Genomic DNA, 26,080 nt, shown 5'->3' on the forward strand with positions numbered 1-26,080 from the left:
TTAATAACATCATGTAACAATAAAGGTAAGAAATTTTATATGAAAACTTTAAAAGTCCTTTTCTCAGTTTATACATTTTTCACTACAAAAGCCCCTTTTCATCAGAAACTATTCATCCTATTGCAGTGAAACTTTTACGGGGTCCTGTACAACTATCCAGTCAGACATAGATCTACAACCAAGAATATACGTTCCGCTCAGCTATTTTAATGTGTATTTATGTTAACAAAATTTAGGCATTGGGTAAAAAATTAGTAAAACCTTTTGTTTTGAAGCAAAACTTACCATCGTAGATCAGTAGAATAAAGAGTCAGTGGTTAATATACAGCATAAATTTTAAATCCTTATCTACAACAGTTTCTGAGATAATGGGTCATTAACATTGGTGAATTAACATGGGTGAGATAGGGGTCCGGGTCTCTCCTTCAGATGCCGCCAGCACGTTTGTTTAAGCTGCCGAATATCAGGGAGCCAAGTCAACCAGGTATCAAAAACCAATCCCAAAAACCGGTGCGTCTCCACCACAGCAAGACGTTCGCCATCAAGATAAAGCCGTGGCTCAGGGTGAACTGTGCAATGTTGGCAGAAATGCATAATGCAGGTCTTGGCAGCCAAAAACTGGAAGCCATGTACTACAGCTCTAGACTGCGCCTTGTGGATAGCACCCTGTAGCTGCCATTCAGCAGCTGCAATGCCAGTGGAGCTATAGTATAAGCAGAAGTCATCAGCATACAAGGAAGCTGAGACAGACGTTCCCACCGCTGCAGCAGGCCCATTAATTGCAACTAAAAAGAGGCAGACACTCAAGACAGTCCCTTGCGAGACCCCATTCTCCTGAACTCATGAGGAACTATGGGAGGCCGCAACTTGTACGCGGAAGGAACGAAGCGACAGAAAATTTTGTATGAAAATCGGGACCGGCCCCCGAAGACCCCACTCATGTAGTATGGAGAGGATGTGTTGTCGCAATGTTGTATCATATGCCTTTCGCATGTCAAGAAAGACAGCAACCAGATGCTGGTGGTGGACAAAGGCTGTACGGATGGCAGACTCCAGACAGACCAGATTATCGGCGGCAGAGCGGTCCTTACGGAACCCACCCTGAGACGGACCCAGAAGGTCCCGAGACTCAAGTAGCCAACTCAACCTCCGGCTCACCATGCATTCGAGCAACTTGCAAAGAACATTGGTGAGGCTAATGGGGTGGTAGCTGTCTACTTCCAGCTGCTCTTTCCAGGTTTCAATACAGGGATTACGATGCTTTCCCGCCATTGCGACGGGAACTCACCCTCAACCCAGATACGGTTGAAAAGGTCTAGGAGGCGTCGCCAGCAGTCCACCAAAAGGTGTTTGAGCATCTGACAGTGGATGGAATTTGGCCCGTGAGCCGTATCAGGGCAAGCAGCTAGGGCATTTTGGAATTCCCACTCACTGACCAGAGCATTGTATGATTCAGGGTGGTGAGTGTGGAATGAAAGGCTCCGACTTTCCAACTGCTCTTTCAGAGAGCAGAAGGCCAGCGGGTAATTCGCAGAAGTGGAACTCTGAGCAAAATGCTCCGCTAAGCGGTTTGCAATCGTGTCGGAGTCAGTACAGACTGCTCCATTCAGTGAAAGTGCAGGGACGCTGACAGGGGTCTGATAACTATAGAGTCACCTAATCTTGGCCCAAACCTGGGATGGAGAGGTACGGAGGCCAATGGTGTAGACATACCTTTCTCAGCACTCCTGCTTGCGTCTGCGAATGAGGTGGCAGGCTTGCGCACAGTTAAAGGCAATGAGGTGTTCCAATGATGGATGCCGCTTATGATGCTGGAGGGCCTGCCTGCCATCTCTAATTGCCTCAGTGATCTCGGGTGACCACCAACACACAGTCCTCCGCCCAGGGGACCCAGACAAACAGCGAATTGCAAATTCTGCGGCTGTAATGATGCCGGTGGTGATCGAGTGAACCACCACATCAATTGCGTCATTGGAAAGAATCTCAATAGTGGCAATGGAGGTGAACCAGTCCCAGTCAGCCTTATTTACAGGGACACCCAGAAGAGTGGCGCTGTGGCAGTGACAGAAGACAGAAAGATCGGAGAGTGGTCACTACTGCACAAGTCGTCATGCACACTCCACTGGACAGATGGTAATAGGCTAGGACTGCAGATCTAAAGGTGCCTTCACACATTTCACACTGAAGTCGTTAAGCAAGTGTTGGCACAGCTTCAGCTTCAGTGTGAAATGTGTGAAGGCACTATCATTTAAAAGAGAAAGGTCAAGCTGTGCCAACACTTGCTTGATGACACTGCCTCGGCCTGTTGCCACTGATCCAGCCCACAGAGGGTTATGGGCGTTGAAGTTGCCCAGTAACAGAAAAGGTGGCGGCAATTGGGTTATCAGTGCAGCCAGGACATGCTGCGGGATGTCACCATCCGGTGGAAGATAGAGACTGCAGACAGTAACAGCCTGAGGCGTCCACACACGAACAGTGACAGCCTCTAAAGGTGTTTGAAGAGGGACACACTCGCTGTAAAAAGAGTTAAGGATGAAGATGCAGACACCAACAGATACCCTCTCATATGCTGCCCGGTTCTTATAATAACACTGATAGCCACGGAGGGTGGGGTTCCACATCACCGGAAACCAAGTTTCCTGGAGAGCAATGCAGGAGAAAGGGTGAAAGCTGACAAGCTGGCAGAGTTCAGCAAGGTGGTGGAAAAAACTGCTGCAATTTCGCGGGAGAAAGACATTGTAAATGGCTGAAAATGGCGTGAAGGGACCGAGGAGGCAGATTACGCTGCTAGGTCACCTGCTGCCTCCAACTGGGAACCTATGGGCGTGTCATCCATCGCGTCTCAGGGACCGGCGAGATCTAGGACCTCAGCAGACACCAGAGTCTCCACCTCATCCTCAGATGCAGAGCTGGCAGGTAACTATGGTGGCGGTGGTGCCACCGCAGTTTCCTTCGTCTTAGGGGTCTTTGGTGATTTCTCGCACTGTTCCTTGGGTTGCTCAAGCAGGGAGGGTTTCTTTGATTTAGTCTCTGGGACTGAAGAGGACCGCGAAGCCCTACGACCAGCTACCTGGGGCTTCTTCAGCCACTGGCGGGTGTCTGCTTTGCCACTGGTAGGAGGAACCTGGGAAGGGAGTGACCCAAGCAGTAGACCATCACCTTGACCTTCTCCGGTAATGTATCACCCTCGAAGGCCGAGATGAAGGCACCGGTAGCAACCCGATTATCCCTCAGACCCCGATGAATGCGCTGGACAAAATGAACACTTCGCCGCTCTAAATTGGCACACAGCTCGTCGTCAGACTGCAAAAGAAGGTTCCTATGGAATATAATACCCTGGACCATATTTAAACTCTTATGGGGCATGATGGTAACTGAAACATCCCCCAACTTGTCACAAGTGAATAACCTTCGTGACTGGGCAGAGGATGCTGTTTTTATCAAAATCGACCCAGAGTGCATTTTGGATAATCCCTTCACCTCCCCAAACTTTTCCTCTAAATGCTCTACAAAGAACTGAGGCTTCATTGCCATGAAAGACTCCCCATCAGCTCTTGTACAAACTAGGAACTGGGGCGAATAAGTCTTGCTGCCATCCTTAGCCTTTCGCTCCTCCCATGGTGTAACCAGGGAGGGGAACGATTTTGGATCGTATTTCTGAGTGTTGAATTGAGCCCTAGAACACGTAGATTCTGCTGGCGGCTGGACACCAGCAAGAGATTATGTACCACGCTTCACTGCAGGTCATCCGCCCTGATGCCACCCACTCCGACTAAGGGCCCTCCCCACGGGTGCCACCCTGCCTTAGCAAGGGACACCTGGCAGGAAAGCCATTGCCGGGAGTACCGATGCCCCAGGGAGATAGGCATCTACTCCTTGGCATATGTGGGGAGTTAACGGTGCAGGCATCAGCAGAGCGATCCGGGTCTTGTCAGGGCACTACAACCAACAGGGTACACGGCGGCCCCACCACAACGGACTGGCTACCACGCTGGATATTAGGTGCAAGGAAGTCCATGGTCGTCGTCTCCGCAGAAAGCGACACTGCACAGTGCATGGCAGAAATCGCACCCAGGAATGTATCCTCGCCCAAGAGATGGAGAACGAGTGGGAATGCAATGCGACGATGAGAAAGCAGGCTAAAGATCTCAATGAACGATGGACACAATGCACCTTGTAAGGCGCCCTTCTCCAATTGGCTCGCTCTTCGGAAGAATTTTGAAATATGGAGGTCAAACCCGAGAGGGGACCATCACATAAAGGCCGAAACGTGTGAGACTCCTTTTAGTCGCCTCTTATGACAGGCAAGAATACCGCGGGCCTATTCTAACCCCCGAACCTGCAGGGGGACCCACAATGGTAACAGTTCTGTTTACGGCAAATGCAAAGAAGGTAGTGCTCAAAGACCCATATCATTCTTAGATGTAATGCCAATGGGGCAACACACTTGAGATAAAAGCTGGTAGATTACCTTGGAATCCCTCATCTGAGTAAAGTAGCTGTGTGTCCCTATGTTGCATCATAGGTCTTTTGTATGTCAAGGAGAACTAATAGGTGTTGACTAAATGCTGACGCTTCCCTGACAGCAGTCTGCAACCATAACCTTTGAATAAATTTCCTTTACTACACAATTATAGTCACAAATTTTTTGTCTTCAGACTACCGGTTTGTGTCTATAATGACACTCTTCTGATCTGCAGCAAAATATGGGAAAAATACAAATACACTAGCAGATTGTTTTCATCTTAAAACAATAAAATAGACCATAATGAAAAGTATTACTGACATACATGTGCATTTTTGCACTTTACAATTGAAGAGGCATACTTGTTTTATAAAAACATGTCCTAATATACAGGAGCCATAGTGGCATCGTCAAATGGTAAAAACAAAATCAGCACCAGCCTTGTCAGATTATATATAAATAATAGTATACACAAGAGTCATCTTGTCAACAGCACTACTGTTCAAAACAAACTGCGTACAATAGCCACAAAATGTTTGTGTTGCAAGTTCGCCAGATGTCGCTACTGTAGACGTACACTCATTCTTCGATGATTAATTGTATGATGAAAAATAACGGGGGATACAATCAGTAAAGTCTGCAATGTGCTTATAAGGTGTAAGAGGCATTACGGTGATAAAAAGCAATGAAATAAAACATGATAAAAGTTAGATTGCTAAAAAGGAAAATGTTAAGAGACAGTAACTGACATATGCACAAATGGCGGTATTACAGATAACGAAGTAAATAGTATACAGCTTTCAGAGTGCACAGAATAATACAGAAAATTACAAAATAAATAGCTAAAGAAGCCTAATGAATGAAAACAGACAACCACTCATAATCAGCGCCCTCTGTTAGCACCAACTCCAGAACGTCACATTGGAGAGAACTGGTTATTCTATATTCGGGTCACTGTTCAGTTTGCGACCATGTCACAACTTGCATAACCTTTGAAATCCACAACAGGGTTGCTGTTAAACTGATTGGTCTGTAGCTGCCTATACTGTGGTTTTCTTTGCTAGGTTTCAATACTGATAAAATCATACTTCCCATCCAACTGGTGGGGAAAAATTCCTCCTGCTTGATCTTGTTAACCATCATCAAGATACTTTGATCATTTGAGTCACCAAGTTAGTGAAGCATTTGATTGTGTAAGGAATCCAGGCCTAAAGAGCAGCTTCACATTGTGCTACTGCAATGCTGAATTTCCATTCTGTGATAGGGATGTTATCGATCTACATGTGTCAGGTGTTAAAATGTAGAATATTGCAATAAATATAGATTCGATGTGGCTGAAAATTGTTTGAAGCTGAAATTTTGACTTAGTATGTGGCCGGTAATTTGGCTATGTCAAAGGAATTGGTCCGTTGGTCACATCACTGCTTTTGTCTGTAATAATAGTGAGAGGGATACCTTCTAACTTTGTAGAGGCTCGATGAGAATGTGTTTCAGTCAAGGCTTTAGCAAATAAGGATACATTTTGCATTTTTTCCAAGGAGATTGTCCATTCTGCCTCTGTCATATACTGCACAGGCGGTGATTTGTTCTCTACTGTACACAATTCCCAGTTTATTTGTGAATTGTTCTCCAATAAATGGTATTTTTGCACCTACACGGAAGTTTTGTCTACATTTATGTTGCACAAACAATACTGTCCTTAGCAGAGGGCACATAACATACCAAACTCACTTCACCTTAATCTTGTTCTACTCACAGATGTTACATATGCAGAAAAATTGTCAGTACCCATCTGAACAAGCACAATTTCTCTCATTTTAACACTGTGGTCATTATGTGAGGTGTGCTGGAAAAAGCAATATATTATTTCGTTCTAATTGGAATGTGGGTTCAGCATGTTTAGCATAAGACTCTTTATGACACACACTACATTTGTTGTCTCTTATTGCAGCTTGTTAAGTATTTTTATAACACTCTCTTGACAACAAAACAAAACCATGACAAATCATGCACCTCATCTCTGAATCTTCTTTTTTCTTTTATTCTGAGTTGGTAGGGCTCCTAGACCAATAATCAATACTTAAGAACTGGTCTAACTTGGTGCTTGCCATCAAGACTGCTCTCTGATAAGGCCACACCAGAATCTAGCATATAAACTGGCCCAGGACGGGTCTGAATCAAATGGGATGCAATCTGTGGAGGGTGCAATGAGTGTGCTACTGGTTTGGCTTAGGTACTATTATCGTGGACTCTGTTTGTCCTAAGCGGAACTCTGATACAGCATGAACTGGACTTTGCTTTGGAATACAGACTAAAGTTAGATAGCACTGTTTCCAAGGAGCATCCTATATATAACTCTTGTTGTAAATAAACCAGGGTAAATTCCCACTAGCTTGTGTGTAACTCACCTTTAAAAATGCCAACAATATGAGAAATTAAATCAAAATCAATGACTGTGCAAAAGTTTAATTTTGTTTTTGATGAAAAGGAGAAATTCAAAGACACAGTTGTTTGTGGTTACATGTAAAAAAGTATTCTCACATCAGACACAAACACGAGACTCTGAATTTGTCAAAACATTAGGATGAGGCACAAAAATAATATAACTCATTTTTATAGTACTAAGAGAGCCAACTGTAAAGAATTCAGCAGCCAAAAATAACTGTGGTAGAACATAAGGTTAAAAAGATATCTCTTATCTGCACAGACACTGACTTTCAATGATACCCCCATCAGTCAAGTGACCTTCCCTTTAGCAAAACAGTTGTTTCTCAATTCCATGTTCACTTACAGAGATATCTGTCATTTCTGCATCTATGTGCAACTGAAAATATAAATATATTCATTTACCTTCTTCAAATCAAGCCATTTTCTCATGCAGCTTGGAACAGCAATATTTGAAATCTGGCACTGAGTTGGCAGCAGCCTTTCAAAATCCTGGTTACCATATGTTACAAACACACATCTGTTATTGAAGTCATTATTGTGAAGCCATATTCTGAACTGCTGAAAAATGCTCTCAAATGTCTCGGAGTTATCAATTATCTCCTGGAATGAAATATGACAAGAGAGAGGAGTGAAAAACACTGCACACAAATAACAAGGCAAAAACTGTAAAATAGCTGTGTAAGTACAAGAAAGTAATAGATGAGAGCTAGTAATTACAATAGCAGACAGAAAAAGTGGCTACTTACCTGTTACTTAAACTAGGATAACTGGTGTGAGGCTGAGTGTATATATATTCTCCTTGCTATTGTATCTTACCCAATCACGGTTTCTAAGTGACTTATCCATCTGGCCTACTTTGAAAGCCTTCAACATCTTGCTTCAGTCCTTGTCTCACATAGCCTTAGGAAAAGGGAACCTTTAAACCCAATGTTTTACAGTCAAGTCTCTTTTTAAGTGATGGTTATACTAGTGCCACCTGTGATCTTGGTACATACATAATTTTATCAACTACTTTATTCAATAGTATAAATTCCCTATAAATCAATTTTGAGAAGATACAAAAAAGGATGGAAATTTATATTAAGGTCCTGTTGACACCTACATATACATGACTAATCTGCAAATTCACACTTAAGTGCTTGGCAGATGGTTCATCGAACTACCTTCAGACCCTTTCTTTTACCATGCCATTCTTGAATAGCAATTTCTCTTTTTTATCACAATGATCATTTCTCCATATGCCAGTGGCCATCAACAAAACATTTTCACTTCTGGAGGGGAAAGTTGAAGATAGAAATTTCATGAAAAGATCTTGCATAATGAAAAATGCCTTTGTTTTAATGATGCCATCCCAATTGACATTTCATATCCATGTCAGTATCACCCCTACTTTGCAGTAATACAAAACAAGCTGCCCTGTTTTGAATTTTTTTGGCAACCTTTATCATACCTATTTGGTAAAGATCCCATACCATGCAGCACAACTCCAGAAGAGGACAGGCAAGCATAGTGTACGCAGTCTCTTTATAGACAGTTTGCACCTTCTAGGTATTCTGGCAATAAAACAGTCTTTGGTTCACCTTTCCCACAATATCAATGTGACCATTCCAGATCAAATTGTCCGTACTGTAATCCTTAGGTATTTAGTTGCACTGACAACCTTTAGAATGTTTGATTTATCATGTAAGTGAAATTTAACAGATTCCTTTTAGCACTGATGTGGAATACCTCCACACTTTCCCTTATTTTGAGTCAATTGCCACTTTTCACATCGTACAAATATTGTGTCTAAATCATTTCGCAATTGGTTTTAATCTTCTGATAACTTTAGTAGACAGTAAACAACAGCACCATCTGCAAACACCCTAAGAGGGCTGCTCAGAGTGTCTCCTAAACCATTTAAATAGATTAGGAACAGCAAAGGGCCTACAACACTTCCTTAGGGAATGCCAAATATCACTTCTGTTTTACTCGACAATTGTGACCTTTCTGACAGGAAATCAGAAATCCTCTCAAACAATTAAGACAATACTCAATAGGCAAGAAATATGATTAGGAGACAATTTGTGGCGCAATTCCCAAATTGCCAGGTAATTTGAACTACTGAATCATGTTCTTCAACCCCAGTGGGGAAACAAGGCCTCTCCACATTCCTATAATGCATTGACACTCGCAAAGAGCAGCAGTGCTATTGCAGTTGTTTTGATACGACAGCTTTATGAGTAAAGCCCTACTCACCTTGTCCATATCCATGTTGACTGTCTGCAACTGTAATGCACAATGACGCTTATGTTTCAACCCCACGTTGCCATACCAACAACAGTGCATAATGGCAAGTAATGACACTAACACTACAAATGCGAACTCTGTAGGCACAGTCTAAATATCATTCCTATAAACTTGGATACCCAAATGATAAAACAGTTTTCAGTATACATTGGCTCAGGTAGCTAAAGTTTAATTATAAGCACCCTGAACTTCTAAGTTCCTTGTGTTAGCAGCGTTCTAGATTTGAATTTCTTCTACATTTTGTAACTCTGTTTTAGTGGCATTGTCTCTGGTAACATTACTGTTGCTATCATGCATTGAAGGTATTTATTGTGTCTTGCCACTGGTATGTTCTACATTTGACTAGAATTTCTTCAGACTGTTAGCAACACTACTTCTTGTGTGTGCTTCTACAGTTAGTTTGGAAAGAGTGCAGATTGCCCTTAAGAACGTGACAAGCGAATTTTTTTCTGCTTTTTGAAAATATATATAGTTTTTGTTTATTTTTGGCGAATATGGATGTTGCCATATTTAGTCTTGCTACAATGACCTTGTGGTCACTAATCCCTGTACCTGTCATGATGATTCGCTAATGATTACTTGTTGTTAAGAGGCCAAGTACATTATTGTAACACTTCAATTGGGCTTCTGAACTAACTGCACGAAATAATTTTTGGAGACTGCATTTAGTACAACTCTGGACAATGTTTTATCCCTACCACCAACAACAAATTGTATGAGTCAGGTACCTACTTGAGATAAGACTCAAATTTTCCTTGAACCCTTCAGCAACTGTCATCTGAGTCAGGGGTCAGTAGAAGGTACCAATTACTAACTTATTCCAGTTGTTAAGTATAACCTCTACCCATATTAGCTCACACCAACTGTCTACTTAGATTCCACTACAAGATACACCACTTCTAACAGCAACCAACAGCCACCACCAACAGAAGTGCATCTATCCTTTCCGAACATCATCAGGCTTGGTAAAAACTTTGGCTGAAATTATCTGTGGCTTTAGCCAGCTTTCAGTGCCTATAATGATTTCTGCTTCAGTGCTTTCTATATGAGCTTGGAGCTCTGTTTCTTTCTCAACACAGCTACAACAATTTAACATTACAATACCAATGTTTCCTAGATCTACCTCCATCCTGTGTTTGACCTGTACCCTTTGAGACTGAAACAATTTTTACAATTCTGCAACCGTCTAACCTAAAAAGCTGCTCACAGTCCACTCCACATAGCAACTGCCGCCCATGTAGTTGCCTCCTGTGTGTAATGGATACATGATCTATTAAGCAGAACCTGATACCCCCTACCTTATGGTGCGAGTCAAGGAAATCTGCAACCTACATGGATACAGGACTCCCTGAGCCTCTTATTCAGAATCTCCACTCAGCTCTCTACCAAAGGCCCACAGTTGATCCTGTCAATGATGGTACATGTGGTGAGCTCTGTCTTTATGTTGCAAGTTAGACTGGCTGTCTTGACCACTTCAGACAGACACTGGAAACCAGAGAGAATCTCTTCTGATAAAAAGTGACACACATCATTAGTCTTTTTCATGGAGGGTACTACAGCCAAATATTTATTGGAAGAATGTGGCATTTTTTTCTTCACTTAGGCTTTTATTTATTTATTTTCAACACTGGTTTTGGCTTATGAAGTTATTGTCTAGTGCATATCTGTACAGAATAGAATATTTATGTTACTGGCATGAAATAAGAACACAATGGTGTTAAGGTAAATTCGCAGAAAAAATAGTTACCATGCAGTACTGTAATAAGGTATATAGAGTCGTCAAACTTTCACTCACAGTAGCAATATCTTGCCATAAAATACAGACATATTTTACAGTACAGACACTACTGTATGTTACACTTACATGAAAGTGTTTTAGTGTGCTTTGTAACTGTTTCAACACAGAACAATATTTCAGACAGTATTTCCAGTTGAAAATTAAAGCTGTACTGTATTGTGAAGTTACGGGTCAATATACAAGTTCCTCTGATAATTCAACCTATTTTGCATTCTGACCGTGCTCCATGTTCTGTAGGGAAGAGGTTAGGGACATTTTACTGGATTCAAAAGAAGAGTAAATTGACAAAGAAACAAACAGTCTTGCTTCTGTGATTGGAATTATTATTTATACCTATCTAAGTCATTAACAGATGGTTCTGAGTCCTGACACTGAAACACAGACACGCATGGTGGACTGGTAGAGCCGAGGTGGCTGCGAGATCAGATTCTAGACAGCGCCCTCTGAGTGTCCCATCCAGTAAACAAGTTGGGCCCATACAGCGCAGCGCCACACAGATCGATCACACCTAGTAAAATCGTGTATTTTTGAGCCTTTCAGCCCTTGGGACTCAGTGATATTATTGCCGCAGTGGCCACAAACAATTCGGCCTTCGAGGCATTAAGGCTTAATCCCATGGATAGTGACTTCACACCACTGGCTGGTTGGCCAAAGTGCCTGAACCAAATGTCCAAACCTGCGGTTCCTCTCCTACTGAGCAGGAGTGCTATCGTAATGACACAGTCAACAGTAGGGTAAAATAAAGCTATCTCATGACAGCCTACCTAAATTGGTAAATAAGTAATAATTACAACCATGCAACCAACACAGTTGGAAAAACTTTTAAGAGTAAATTGGTTTCTTCTGATAGTAATAACCTTTATACAAATACTAGCCAAGTATCTGGTGTTGATTGGGTATGTATTTATTCCAATCTTCCATTAGTACATTTCCTCTTTGCATCTCTTTTTCCATCTCCGGCTCCCCCCCCCCCCCCCCTCTCCACCATATCCATTTTCACCAGCCTCTCCCTCTGTCCACTGTCCACTTCCTCCACTCTCTGACCATCACCTCCCACCACTCTCTCTGTCCACCTACTCCTACTGCTAGCTACCCCACTCTTCATCATCAGCTCGTACCCCATTTCTTTGTCCATCTGCTCCTCCTCCTCTACCTCTCTAATCCCATCTTCACCTTCCTCTTTCTTTGTCCATCTCCTCCTACCACCTCCTCCTCCTCACCCCTCTTGCTGTTCACCTCCTTCTCCCTCCTCTGTCTGTCCACCTACTCCTCTCTCCTCTCTTTTCTGCCAATTTCCTCCCCCTCTCTTTTTATCTCCTCCTCCCCCACTCTCTTCCAATCTCTTTCTCCCCCTACCTCTGTGCATCTCCTTCTGTCCCCTCTCTCGGTCCACCTCCTCCTCCCCCCATATCTTTGCCCATCTCCTCCTCCACACTCTCTGTTTGTCCATCTCCTTCTCCCAATTCTCTTTCCCCGTTATTACCACAAGCCCAACAGGAGGCTGGTGGTTCTTACCATCACAGTATATCTTTTCGGATCATAGCTAATATGTGTACCAAATGTGACCGATATTGTTCCACTGGTTTAGGATGAGCTGTTTCCTTGCGCCTTTGCCTGCATACACACGTGTCGAATATATTTAAGACATTTTTCATGTATTTGTACACATATTTCACCTGTATCTCTAGCGAATTTCACCCTGCAGTTTCATTTTTATGCATCTGAATGCTTATGACATAATATCTCTTGAACTGTGTATGCACAGTGATATAATTTTTGCAGGTGTATCTAGCGGTATGTGGGTCTACTGCCTGTGATATGTGTTGTGAATAAAGTAAGCAGTAAACAAGTAATAAATTAAAAGTCTACATCTACATCTACATCCATACTCCGCAAGCCACCTGACAGTGTGTGGCGGAGGGTACCCTGAGTATCTCTATCGGTTCTCCCTTCTATTCCAGTCTCGTATTGTTCGTGGAAAGAAGGATTGTCGGTATGCTTCTGTGTGGGCTCTAATCTCTCTGATTTTATCCTCATAGTCTCTTCGCGAGATATACGTAGGAGGGAGCAATACACTGCTTGACTCTTCGGTGAAGGTATGTTCTCGAAACTTTAACAAAAGCCCGTACCGAGCTACTGAGCGTCTCTCCTGCAGAGTCTTCCACTGGAGTTTATTTATCATCTCCGTAACGCTTTCGCGATTACTAAATGATCCTGTAACGAAGCACGCTGCTCTCCGTTGGATCTTCTCTATCTCTTTTATCAACCCTATCTGGTACGGATCCCACACTGCTGAGCAGTATTCAAGCAGTGGGCGAACACGCGTACTGTAACCTACTTCCTTTGTTTTCGGATTGCATTTCCTTAGAATTCTTCCAATGAATCTCAGTCTGGCATCTGCTTTACCGACGATCAACTTTATACGATCATTCCATTTTAAATCACTCCTAATGCGTACTCCCAGATAATTTATTGAATTAACTGCTTCCAGTTGCTGACCTGCTATTTTGTAGCTAAATGATAAGGGATCTATCTTTCTATGTATTCGCAGCACATTACACTCGTCTACATTGAGATTCAATTGCCATTCCCTGCACCATGCGTCAATTCGCTGCAGATCCTGCTGCATTTCAGTACAATTTTCCATTGTTACAGCCTCTCGATACACCACAGCATCATCTGCAAAAAGCCTCAGTGAACTTCCAATGTCATCCACAAGGTCATTTATGTATATTGTGAATAGCAACGGTCCTATGACACTCCCCTGCGGCACACCTGAAATCACTCTCACTTCGGAAGACTTCTTCGGAAGACTTCATGCATAATGTGGCAATTTTTCATGAATCTCAGTGTTTATGATGTCGATCTCCTGAATTACATGTCGAACATTGATGCATTCAGTGGAATCTGTGGATACTGTCTGTGAAAAGTGTTACAAACAGTTAGTAGTAAAGAAGTAATTAATTAAAATTCATGCTTCACATGGCAGTTTTACTGCACGAACAGTGACAATGTAGTATGCAATAAACTTTTTCCTTTTGTGGGGACTGTCAGTGGGAAAACATTTTGTAAAGATTTGAAATTATGTTCAATGTTTGTTGCAAGCCACTATGTGCTCTCATTCTCAAATACTGGATGAACTAAGTTGGATAATCGCGTGTTATGGGCTACACTACATTTCACCCCCACCCCATACTCTTTGAGAGGTAGGAGGTTCTTATCCTCCCAATGATTTTTTACAGACAGTAGTGACATGTGTACTAACTTTGTTTGGTATCGGTTCAGTATTTTAGGAGATGTGGTACAAGGTTCTTATCCCCCCATGTGTACCAACTTTGTTTGGTATCGGTTCAGTAGTTTAGGAGATGTGGAACATACAATAAACATACTTCCATATTTATAATATGTATGGATATATATACATTTCTAAACCATATATATTAAAATATGTATCCTATGTCTGTCCAAATGTTTATTAGAATAATGTTTAAAAATTTGAAGTAAATCATTCAAGAACTTTTTGAGAGTTTTCCTAACAACATTAAACATTGATGTGTCTTTATAAAGTAGTATAGATTTTAAATATACAGGGTGATTCAAAAAGAATACCCCAACTTTAGGAATTTAAAACTCTGCAACGACAAAAGGCAGAGCTAAGCACTATCTGTCGGCGAATTAAGGGAGCTATAAAGTTTCATTTAGTTGTACATTTGTTCGCTTGAGGCGCTGTTGACTAGGCGTCAGCGTCAGTTGATGCTAAGATGGCGACCGCTCAACAGAAAGCTTTTTGTGTTATTGAGTACGGCAGAAGTGAATCGACGACAGTTGTTCAGCATGCATTTCGAACGAAGTATGGTGTTAAACCTCCTGATAGGTGGTGTATTAAACGTTGGTATAAACAGTTTACAGAGAATGGGTGTTTGTGCAAAGGGAAAAGTTCTGGACGGCCGAGAACAAGTGATGAAAATGTAGCACGCATCCAGCAAGCATTTGTTCGCAGCCCAGGAAAATCGACTCGCAGAGCTAGCAGAGAGCTGCAAATTCCACAATCAACTGTATGGAGAGTCCTACGAAAAAGGTTAGTTATGAAACCTTATCGTCTGAAATTGGTTCAAGCACTGCCTGCAGCTGATAAGATTAAAAGAATCGATTTCTGTGATTTTATCCTTGCTCAAATGGAAACAGATGAATCTTTCGTTTCAAAGATTGTGTTTAGTGATGAAGCAACTTTCCACACAAACGGGAAAGTCAACCGTCACAATGTCTGTATATGGGGCAGTGAGAATCCGCGGGAAACAACTCAGTATGAACGTGACTCGCCTAAGGTGAACGTTTTCTGTGCCATTTCAGCCAATAAAGTTTTTGGTCCCTTTTTCTTAGAAGGTGCTACTGTAACTGGACTACAGTATCTGGAGATGTTAGAGAATTGGCTGTTCCCTCAGCTCGAACAAGAACCTGAACGTCAACTACCCGAGGCGATGGATCGGCCGCCAGGCAGCCCGTGACAGAGCACTTCATCACTGGCCTCCAAGAAGCCCTGATTTTACCCCTTGCGATTTTTTCTTATGGGGGTATGTTAAGGATATGGTATTTCGGCCACCTTACCAGCCACCATTGATGATTTGAAACGAGAAATAACAGCAGCTATCCAAACTGTTACGCCTGATATGCTACAGAGAGTGTGGAACGAGTTGGAGTATCGGGTTGATATTGCTCGAGTGTCTGGAGGGGGCCATATTGAACATCTCTGAACTTGTTTTTGAGTGAAAAAAAACCTTTTTAAATACTCTTTGTAATGATGTATAACAGAAGGTTATATTATGTTTCTTTCATTAAATACACATTTTTAAAGTTGTGGTATTCTTTTTGAATCACCCTGTATATTTATGCACCACAAAAAATAAGTAGACTATGTCCCTCCAAAGGTTTATTAGAGTGTCATGTAAAAATCAGAAGTAAGTCAGGCACATACTTCTCAAGACTTTTGGTATGTCCCTGTTAAGCAGATTAGTCAAGCTGTGAATTTTCACTGCTTCTTTAATAACGCTGTCCGAATACGAAGACTTCGAGAAGAGAATTTTGACGTTTTTGTATTCCATATTTTGTCCTGTACTGAGACAATGCTAAGCCACTGCAGATTTCTCTGGATGGTGCATGTATGTTTCCTTGATTTGCAACACATCTGTCCTCCACAGTGTGACAAGTTTGTTAAAGGTATGATGACCCACAGCTACAGGGAATCTTGTAGACACCAGGCCTTCTTAAACCAAGATCATCTTTCACTGAACTTGAAAGCAGACGAAAGATGCATTTAACTTTATGTTTCTCCAATAATCTTCTTGTTTGTGAAGAAATACCACCGACATGTGTAAAAACAAGCATTCCTCTTTGTTTTTCACTTTCTTCCAGCTCCTTACTTTGTCTAGCACATGTTGTGTGTAAGGCGTGGCAAATCTCCCATTCAGAATATCCACTCTCTACAGGGAAGGAAGGTACGGAGGTAGAGTAGCTCATCAGATAAGCTTTCTGAATCCAATATGGCTTGTGCTCTGTGGAGCAATATCCTATGTGTGCCATTTCATTGTGCTGGTTGGTGACAGCTGGAGGCCAGTAAATATAAGTCCACATGCGTAAGTTTACAGTACACAGTGTGACCCAAGGTGCCATCCTATTTTCTCCACACCAACATGTCCAGGAGTGATAGTTCGCCATTTCTCTCCATCTCCATAGTAACCCTGATGTTAGAATGAAGACAATTTAGGTGTTGCAAAAATGAATTCAGCAATGCAGTGCCGTGGGGCCAGATGACAATCTCCATGAAATCTTCAGTAAAAAGATTGGCCACAGTGGGTGGAAAGGGCTTACCCAATGCGACACCGTCAGTGTGTTTAAAGTATTGGTCACTGAATGAAAAGTAAGTCTAAGTGAGCACGTGCTCAAACAAATCAACAAGCTCCCCTTCCAGCTTCTCACCAATGAGCAACAGTAATTCCTACAGTGGCACTCAAGTGAAAAGCAAGATCACAATGAAACTAATGAGAATATCTGATGGTACAAGTCACAAGTTCTTGAGCTGATGGACAAAATATTCTGAGTTGCGATGTTGTGCTCCCATTTTCTCACTAAAGGGCTCAATTGTGCTACGTTGGTACCCTACACTCTAACACTGCTAACTATTTGCCGAAGGAGCACAGTATCCTTATGAATCTTAGGCAATCCATATAGTCTAGAAGGAACTGGTGCCTGTGTATGAAGTTTCTTGGTCACAGCATCAAAGATTGTGCTGTTCTTGAGAAGCTCTAAAGTTCTCTGTCATAAATTGATCATGGTGGTCCTCATTTAGAAGGCGATACGCAGAGTCATTCAATAATGGCTTCATCTTATTTAAGTACATCTTTTTGGAGAGGATAACATTTGTGTTGCCTTTATACACTGGTAAGATCACAATATTAGGTCCTCACACAGAGATTGTAGCACTGACCTCTCAGCAGCAGAGATATTATTCTTGGGTGCTGGTGCCCATGTCAGTGTGTGGCAAATCTGGAATCCTTGTTCAACAGAGCTAATAATATCCAGAAAGGGAGATGTCTTCAGGTTGTGGCAAAGTTCAGCTCCTTCTCTGAGACCAAAACTGCCATGTCAGAAAGATATCTGTCGGTAAGGTTGTACATGGTCCCTCTACAATGTTAGCCATCTAACTTTCCTTCTTACGCCCACCCAGGGCACCATACATTCTGGATATTATTAACTCTGTTGAACAGGCAATCCCGAAACTGTTCAGGGATGCTGCCAAGGGAATCAGATGGGAGACTTGCTGTGCTCTGACATGTGTGCAAGTGCACAAGAATATCTTGGTTGCAGAGAGGTCAGTGCTTCGATCTACACGAGGATCCTAATAATGTAATCGTACCAGCAGACAAGGCAACACATCTGTTATGCCCTCCAAGCAGATGTACTTCAGCAAGATGAACCAGTCATTGGACAACTGTGCATACCACTTTCTAAAGAAGGATCCCATGAGACCAAATTGCAATGGAAAACTTCAGAGCTCCACAAGACCAGCACAATCTCTGATGTTGTGGCCAAGAAACTTCGTATACATGCACTGGTTCCTCCCAGACTATACAGATTGAATAAGAATCGTAAGTATACTGTGCCTCTTTGCCCAATAGTTAGCAATAATGGGTCACCAACATACAACCTAGCTAAAGATGTAGCAGCACAACTGAGCCCTTCAGTGGAAAAATGAGAGCATGACGTTAAATGCGTTTTTCATCCACCAACAAAACTCAGACCTCTTTTAGGCTCAGTGAAAGACGATCATGGTTTAAGGAGGCTTGGTGACTATAAGATTGCCTACAGCTGTGGGATGTCATACACTAGAGAAACTTGCCGCATTGTGGAGGACAGATGTGTCTACCATTGACATCATACACCTGGACTAGCCAGAGAAATCTGTAGTGGCTGAGCATTGTCTCAGTACAGGACACAGTATGGAATATAAAAACACCAAAAGTCTCCCATTGACATCTTCGTACTTGGCACCGTTATTAAAGAAGCAGGCCATGCTGGCCATGTTAAAATTGCAGTAACCACAAAGAACTGTTAGTCATACATGGGATGATGATGTGGTGGTGACACAGATATTCAGCTGACAGTGGGGAGGATGGGCACATGCTAGCATGGGCATATATTTTGGCACGCAGCTCCCAACAGAGAGAACTGGTGGGGAGGGGACAGGTGGGGGGGGGGGGGGGGCTAATGGCAATGTACAGTATGACTGACAGCCTCTGTGTGTATTCATCATCCAAGAGGTGGCATAGCTGTCTCTCTCACTATCAATCAGCATATCTCTACTATTGGTCACCGAATTTGGCGCATTCACACCTGCACACTTTCTTCTGAGACTGTCACAAATAGGAGGCTTCGGTCACAGCCTCAGCAGTGTGTTCCCTGACGAAGTACTGTGGAAATTTTACAACATCTGATATCCCACCCGAGAATCAAATTTAAAATATAAGACACGCCATCCACAAAACAGAACCATTAAATATCTCTTACATCAGGAACCTATACAATTAGATGTGACATAATGCACACTGGCCAAATAGGTAGGAAATTTGGATTAGATTAAAAGAACACATGAAATGAAATGAAAATAATCAAATTCCATTTTCAGTCATTTCAAAAATCAGTCAGATAAACTTATTGATGAACAAACTGAAACAAAAAACAGAAAATATCTCTACAATTTTGTCAGCATTCTGCTAAAGGCTAATAAATCAATAAATAAATCCATTGGTAATTCCCATGCCAACAGACAATATTAGTCACACACAATTTCCACACTGACAGATAAAATCAATCATGTTAACTATACACCAAGCGAAATTTAAATTTTTTAACTCCCCAATTCATAACACCTTTTAAATATTTTATATTATTTTATTTGTTTCTCTTTTCAGTATCTCCTCTTGCAGATATCGCAACGGAGCCAAGTAAGCTGGCATGTTTATCGAAGCAGAATAGTGTGAACAACTGCCATGGGGGGAGGGGCACAAATTATGCATGGTATGGCTAGACCCGCTGATGGAAGTGCTTACCTGGTGGTGGCAATAAGCCAGGCGGGCAGTTCTATTGCTGAGTTCAGTCACCATGGACTCAGCTTGTTCTTTACACCATGCATAGTTTCCAAGTGTTTAGTCATCAGCCAGCTGCGACAGCCATGTGCTGTGTGTATCTCCACACTCATCTCTACACAGTTTCAGATTTTCTGCTTCCCCGTAGACTGACTTGCACAGCAAGTTTAATTTCCTCTTACAGTGTTCACTTTCCCAGTTGATGTGAAGCCACTGTCAGGCCATTCAGTACCTTGTGCTGACAGTGTTGTTGACCAGCATTGCCACACCTGGGCAGATACTAAACTCTCTTTATCAGACATCTGCCCTTTTATTCTTTGGGCAACATTATATATGTGCACAGTTCCCACCTTAGATGCACAAAATAAATATCAAAACTCAAAATACCTACACCAGTTTGTAAACCAATACAAAGTGAGAAACATATTGTGAAGATTGTGCCAATTTTAACATTTGGCAAATTTGAAGATAATAATTTTTCTGCTAATTTACCTGCACACCATTGTGTTCTTATTTCTTATTGGTGACAAAAATATGCTTTTCTGTATAGACATTCACTAGACAATGGTTTCATAGGATGAAAATGGTAGCGAAAATAAATAAATAACAGCTAAAGCAAAGAAAAAATGATTCACTCATTCAACACATCTTTAGTACCGACATGAGTCACTACCTGCAGCAATTGGCTGCCTCCTGTGCTCTTCATACCTTCCAGTAAGATCCCTTTAACATCTGGGATGACTCCCTCCTCCCCGGTATGCACCCAGAGAGCACACTGGACTTGTTCCCCTCCTTGGGCCCCACTATGCCCATAACACTGGAGCTCCCAACTACCAGTAATCCCACCCTCTGGTGAATGTCCACATCTTACAGGTCAAGATGCTTCATCTGAAACAGGACAAGTGACTGCATCTGGCTCAAAGTCTCTATCAGCCACAGACAGCACCTGAAGCCTTTTTATCAGACAAGGCCAGGGAAGCCTTACGATCAGTCCCCTGGAAAGTCTTTCACTGCCTGCCACACCTAGAAATTACACCTCACTCGACCACGTATGAGATGTCAACCTCAATGTGAGTGGTAACCAGGCCAGCCACAGTAGTGGGCTGGGGTGGCATGAGGGACATGCAAAACATTCCTTGGATCCCCACATCCAGCCCCCCACAAGTGAATCCCATTGCAACAGCCTCAAGCTGCGTAACCAAGCCAGCACCGTCTTGTATGGTGCAAAACCACACTACATAGAACACAAGAAATTTACAATTAAAGTACAAAAGCACACAGGCAAATCTTAATGAGTAAGTTGCTCCTACTTAGAAGCTCAAAATAAACACACAAACAATGTACTGATCTGCTGCTGCTAGTGCAGACATCAGCACCTGGCTGAGCTCTACAACAGGCAATGGCTGTTCAAATCAAAACAAATGACAGAATTAAGACAGAGGATTTAAATATACAGCACACAGTTACTGAAATATGAGACTATGCCTTGTAAACACAGAAGCATACAAGAAATTTTTGATTTAACTACAAAAGCACACAAACAAATCTAGATGAGTAACTTGCTTCTATTTAGAAGCTCGCAAAATGAACACACAAATGATCTAACCATCTGTTACTGATTGCACAGAGGTTGCTGCCTGACTGGTTGTTAGAACACAAGATCAGGTGGATGAATATGGGGAAGCAAGCTGGTCATCTCCTAACAAAAGAAACCAGCTTGGCATTCACATGAAATGATTTAAGAAAATCCTAAAGCCAAGTGGCCCACTCTTCTCAAGCAAGAGTCTAGTATCACAATCGCTGTGCCCGTTCACTTCGTAGACTCCCAGAAGCAGTTTGGGAAGTGATAACTTTTGCATCTCTTCATGTTATTCACATATTCTAAAGACACAACATGTTTATGACAACAGAGATCTTTTTGGTAACATACGTTAATAAATCATCCTTGACGGAGTTGCCATGCCATATGACAGTTTTCCTTTCTGTCTTTAAGATGAAGTCTATTTGCATGGTAAATGTGTGTGTGTCTTAACTGGACAATATGACTTATATGTTGATTGGTTCTCTCTTATTTTATTGTGTAACCAGCTTAAAAAGGACTACTTAGATAAAGAGGATTATTTATGCATACTGAACTTTTGAAAAACTTTGATCCTTAAACTGGTTTAATACAGAAACGCAGTATTTGACTTTCAATTCATTCCTGTCTTTACAGGACAGTAACACATACTTTAAAATTTTTATAGTGCAGTTTCTACTGTTAATAAATAATGGATACTTGATGTACCTTAAAACTATAGGTTTTGCTTTTATCATTTGTTTTACACCAGATTTTTAAAAATCACCTTGCTAATGCAGTATATTTGATAATCTGGCATTTACAGACCCCAAGCACACCAGATTATCGAGGTCCTACTGTATTTTGTCTTTCATGATATCAGCCTTGACTGGGATGGTGATGCAGAAATATATTCTCATGGCGATTAGAATTAATTCCAGTTGGCATCGCCACTGTGAATGTAATATTTCAGCAAGTCACACAACTGAGATGTTTCCAGACTTTGTGCTGGTTATTGGCTTGACACTCAAGTCCAGTATGGGGAGATGTACAATTTCAGCACATTTGATTGCAACCAAATTGTGGGTGTCTGACATGTGAGACACACTACCTCTGAGTTCATGTAGGATTACTATGAATAGGGTGTACCACAAGTACATCGATTTGAAGAAAACCCAACACCACAGATTGTTACAGATGGGCCAAATAAATTAGTTGGGGCAACTATATCTACATTCTGTGTGTGTGTGTGTGTGTGTGTGTGTGTGTCTATATATATAAAAACAAAGATGATGTGACTTACCATACGAAAGCGCTGGCAGGTCGATAGAAACACAATAAACAGACACATACATACACACAAAATTCAAGCTTTCGCAACAAACTGTTGCCTCATCAGGAAAGAGGGAAGGAGAGGGAAAGACGAAAGGAAGTGGGTTTTAAGGGAGAGGGTAAGGAGTCATTTCTTAAATATGTCTGCTTGTGTCTGTATATGTGTGGATGGATATGTGTGTATGTGCGAGTGTATATCCATCCTTTTTTCCCCCTAAGGTAAGTCTTTCCGCTCCCAGGATTGGAATGACTCCTTACCCTCTCCCTTAAAACCCACTTCCTTTCGTCTTTCCCTCTCCTTTCCTCTTTCCTGATGAGGCAACAGTTTGTTGCGAAAGCTTGAATTTTGTGTGTATGTATGTGTCTGTCTGTGTTTCTATCGACCTGCCAGCGCTTTCGTATGGTAAGTCACATCATCTTTGTTTTTTAAAAAATGTTCAGTTTGTGAGGTGCTCAACAGCACGGTCATCAGTGCCCGTACAAAGTCCCATTTTTTTCACAGTACAAGCTAGCCACTGTCACGAATGATGAGGATGATGATGAAATGACGAGGACAACACAGACACCCAGTCCCCGCTCAGGGAAAATCCCCAAACTGGCCGGGAATCATTCCCAGGACCCCGTAATTCAGAGGCAGCAACGCTAGGGTTCGGCCAGTGAGAACACGGTTCTGCACATAGCTTCGAAATGGAGGTATCCACATGTGAACATTCCTAGGAGAAAGGACATTGCCAAATGCAACAGTGTTGCAATTTTAATGACCAGCAGTGTACATTCTGGTTTGCATGGCCAGTAATTTGCACAGTAGGTGTCACCTTTCTGAAGTGTTAAAACAAGTGGCTGTGACCTATTTTCAAGGTCTCTGTGAGACTGCAGTTCATGTTCCTGATGCTGTCCGGGTATGCTGATATGGCGGGGCGGGTGGGTGTTTAAACTGTTACCTGGCCAGAGTGTTCTCTAGAGATTACTCACCCACTGAAAACATGTGGTCATGGGTTTCTAAGACATGCACACCATCACTCTCCAGCCATTATGACTGACGATTTCTACCCAGAGTTTAAGCAGCCTGAAATGCTGTACCTCTATGTCATCCACACTCAGATCAATTTCATGTCCAGCTGAGTTACAATTATTGTTGCTGCAAGAGGTGATAGCTTTATGTACTGTATCAGTTCAACCCTAGATGACTGGGAAACTGTGGCATGGTCAGATGAGTCCCGATTCCGTTTGGTATGAGCTGATGGTAGAGTTTGAGGGTGACAGAGACCCCTTTAAGCTATGGACCCAAGTTGTCAACAAGGCACTGTGCAAGCTGGTGGTGTGTCTATAATGGTGTGGGCTGTGTTTACATGGAATGGACTGGGTCATCTAGTCCAACTGAAGTGGTCACTGACTGGAAATGGCTATATTCGGATATCTGGACATTATTTACAGTCATTAATGGACTTCATGTTCCCAAACAACGGTTGAATTTTTATGGATGTCAAAATGTCATGTCATTGGCCCACAATTGTTTGCAATTGGTTTGAAGAACATTACGGACAGTTCGAGTCAGTGATTTGGCCACTCAGATTGCCCAGCAGATATCCCTTCGAACATTTATGGGACATAATCAAGAGGTCAGTTTGTGCACAAAATCCTGCACTGGCAACACTTCTGCAATTATGGATGCCTTTACAGGCAGCATCGCTCAATATTTGTACAGGTGACTTCAACAATTTTTTGAGTCCATGCCAGGTCGAGTTGCTGCATTACGCTAGACAAAAGGTCTGATACGACCTTAGGAGGTATTACATGACTTTTCTCACCTCATTGTATATGCATAATAAGTCAATTTTTGTTGTATGGTATTGCAGTTTTTACGGGCAGCATTGTACATCAACATCAAAGAAATATGTTTGCTTGCGTGACTAAGAAACTATTTAATTACACAAAAAATAAGAAATTGGCCACTTTGATATAACTTAATTTATGCCAAGAAGTGCTTTGGGGTTTTCGCTCATCTTCTGTTGGTTATCTCATCTTATGTCTTCATCATTATTGATTTTATGTTGACTGCATTTTGAATGCTGCAGCTGCCTGTGCACAGTAATTCACACACACAAACTTACTTTTAGATTCACTCGTACACTGATAAAGCACAGCATTTGCTATGTGCCCAACTAATGTGTTCATTTACATTTAAAAATACATCTGAAGCAAAGTTATAGTTTTGGGGTATATTTGGAATTACTATAATTTTTTTTTTTTTTAAATGTCAGTTGCATTTGCACAATATTGCCAACCTCCAAACCTGATGTAAGCTTATGTACAAAGGAGGAAATGAATGGTGTCCTATTCCTCACTTAACATACTAAGAAGGTGTGCTGAAAAGCAATGCTTCAAAATTTTTTATTCTGTTCTCAATAGCGGTTGAGGTATTACATATAATGCATATTACTCATTCAACTTTGCCACTTCACTGAGGGAAGTTGCAACCCTCTACCACTAGAGGATCCAAAGGAAGGAATAGTGGGTTTAACGACCCATCAACATCGAGATCATTACAAATGGAGAATAAGCTCAGATTGTGCCAAGAATGGGGAAGGAAATCAGCCGTGCCCTGTCAAAGGAAACATCAAGGCGTTTTTCTGGAGCGATTTAGGGAAATCATGGAAAACCTACATCTGGATGGCTGGGCGTAGGTTTGAACCATCGTCCTCCCAAGTGCGAGTCCAGTGTGTTAAACACTGTACCACCTTGTTTGGTAGAGGGTTCAGAATTGTAGTGTGCAACATGGCAATGTGTAACTTAACTATGTCAGTGCTCTGCGAGACCCTCAGAAACTGAATGCATGAATTCTAAGAGTTAGTCCATATGTGGAGCACCCAATCCTTCAGCATGATAATGCCAGACCACACATGAGCGCTGCAACATTTGCAACAGTCTGACGGCTTGGGTTTGCTGTCATCAGTCATCATCCATATAGTCCTGACTTGGCTCCATCTGATTTTCATCTGTCTCCAACATTAAGATTGTTAAAGAACATCTTCAAAGACTTCATTTTAATAGTGATGAAGCAGAGCAAGCAGAGATGAGGTTGTTGCAGCGTCAACAAAGTCAGACATTCTATAATGACAACATCGACAAACTGTTTTTAATAGTCAGGACACACAAAGGTAAGTCTGCAGTTGTAATGTACAATAGTCAATGTTTCAGTACAACCATATAATTTTTCAATAGCAACAATATAATGGAAATTCTGTCAGATTCCACTTCTAAATTGTAGAAAAACCTTTTGTAAATTCACAATCAGCAAGAAACTAAATGAGATTCTCAATAACATGCAAAAATTTGAAGATACATACTTAGTAGAGCGTAGTTATAAACCAATTCATTGCATAAGGGGCACCCAGATTTCAAGCAGATGTGAAATGGTTCCAACTATATGGCCAAGGCCAAATGGCTGTCCCATCATTGTCAAACTAGACCTGCAGTTATGTATACAACTACTTCTACTACAATATTTGCATAATTTTATATCTTTAATCTCTACACAAACATACCCTTCA

At 41.8% G+C, this 26,080-nt stretch overlaps 1 protein-coding gene across 1 annotated transcript in view; it reads right to left on the minus strand.

Annotated features, from left to right (window-relative positions):
- The window catches only part of LOC124722927 (ERI1 exoribonuclease 3-like), a 104,323-nt gene that overhangs the window by 35,165 nt on the left and 43,078 nt on the right, over positions 1–26,080 (minus strand). Inside the window, exon 4 of the mRNA XM_047248088.1 lies at positions 7,316–7,513. Within this exon, the coding sequence (XP_047104044.1) occupies positions 7,316–7,513 (198 nt within the window). The remainder of the gene's footprint in view (positions 1–7,315; positions 7,514–26,080) is intronic.

Source organism: Schistocerca piceifrons, chromosome X (genome assembly GCF_021461385.2).
Source record: "Schistocerca piceifrons isolate TAMUIC-IGC-003096 chromosome X, iqSchPice1.1, whole genome shotgun sequence".
Classification (NCBI taxonomy): Eukaryota; Metazoa; Arthropoda; class Insecta; order Orthoptera; family Acrididae; genus Schistocerca; species Schistocerca piceifrons.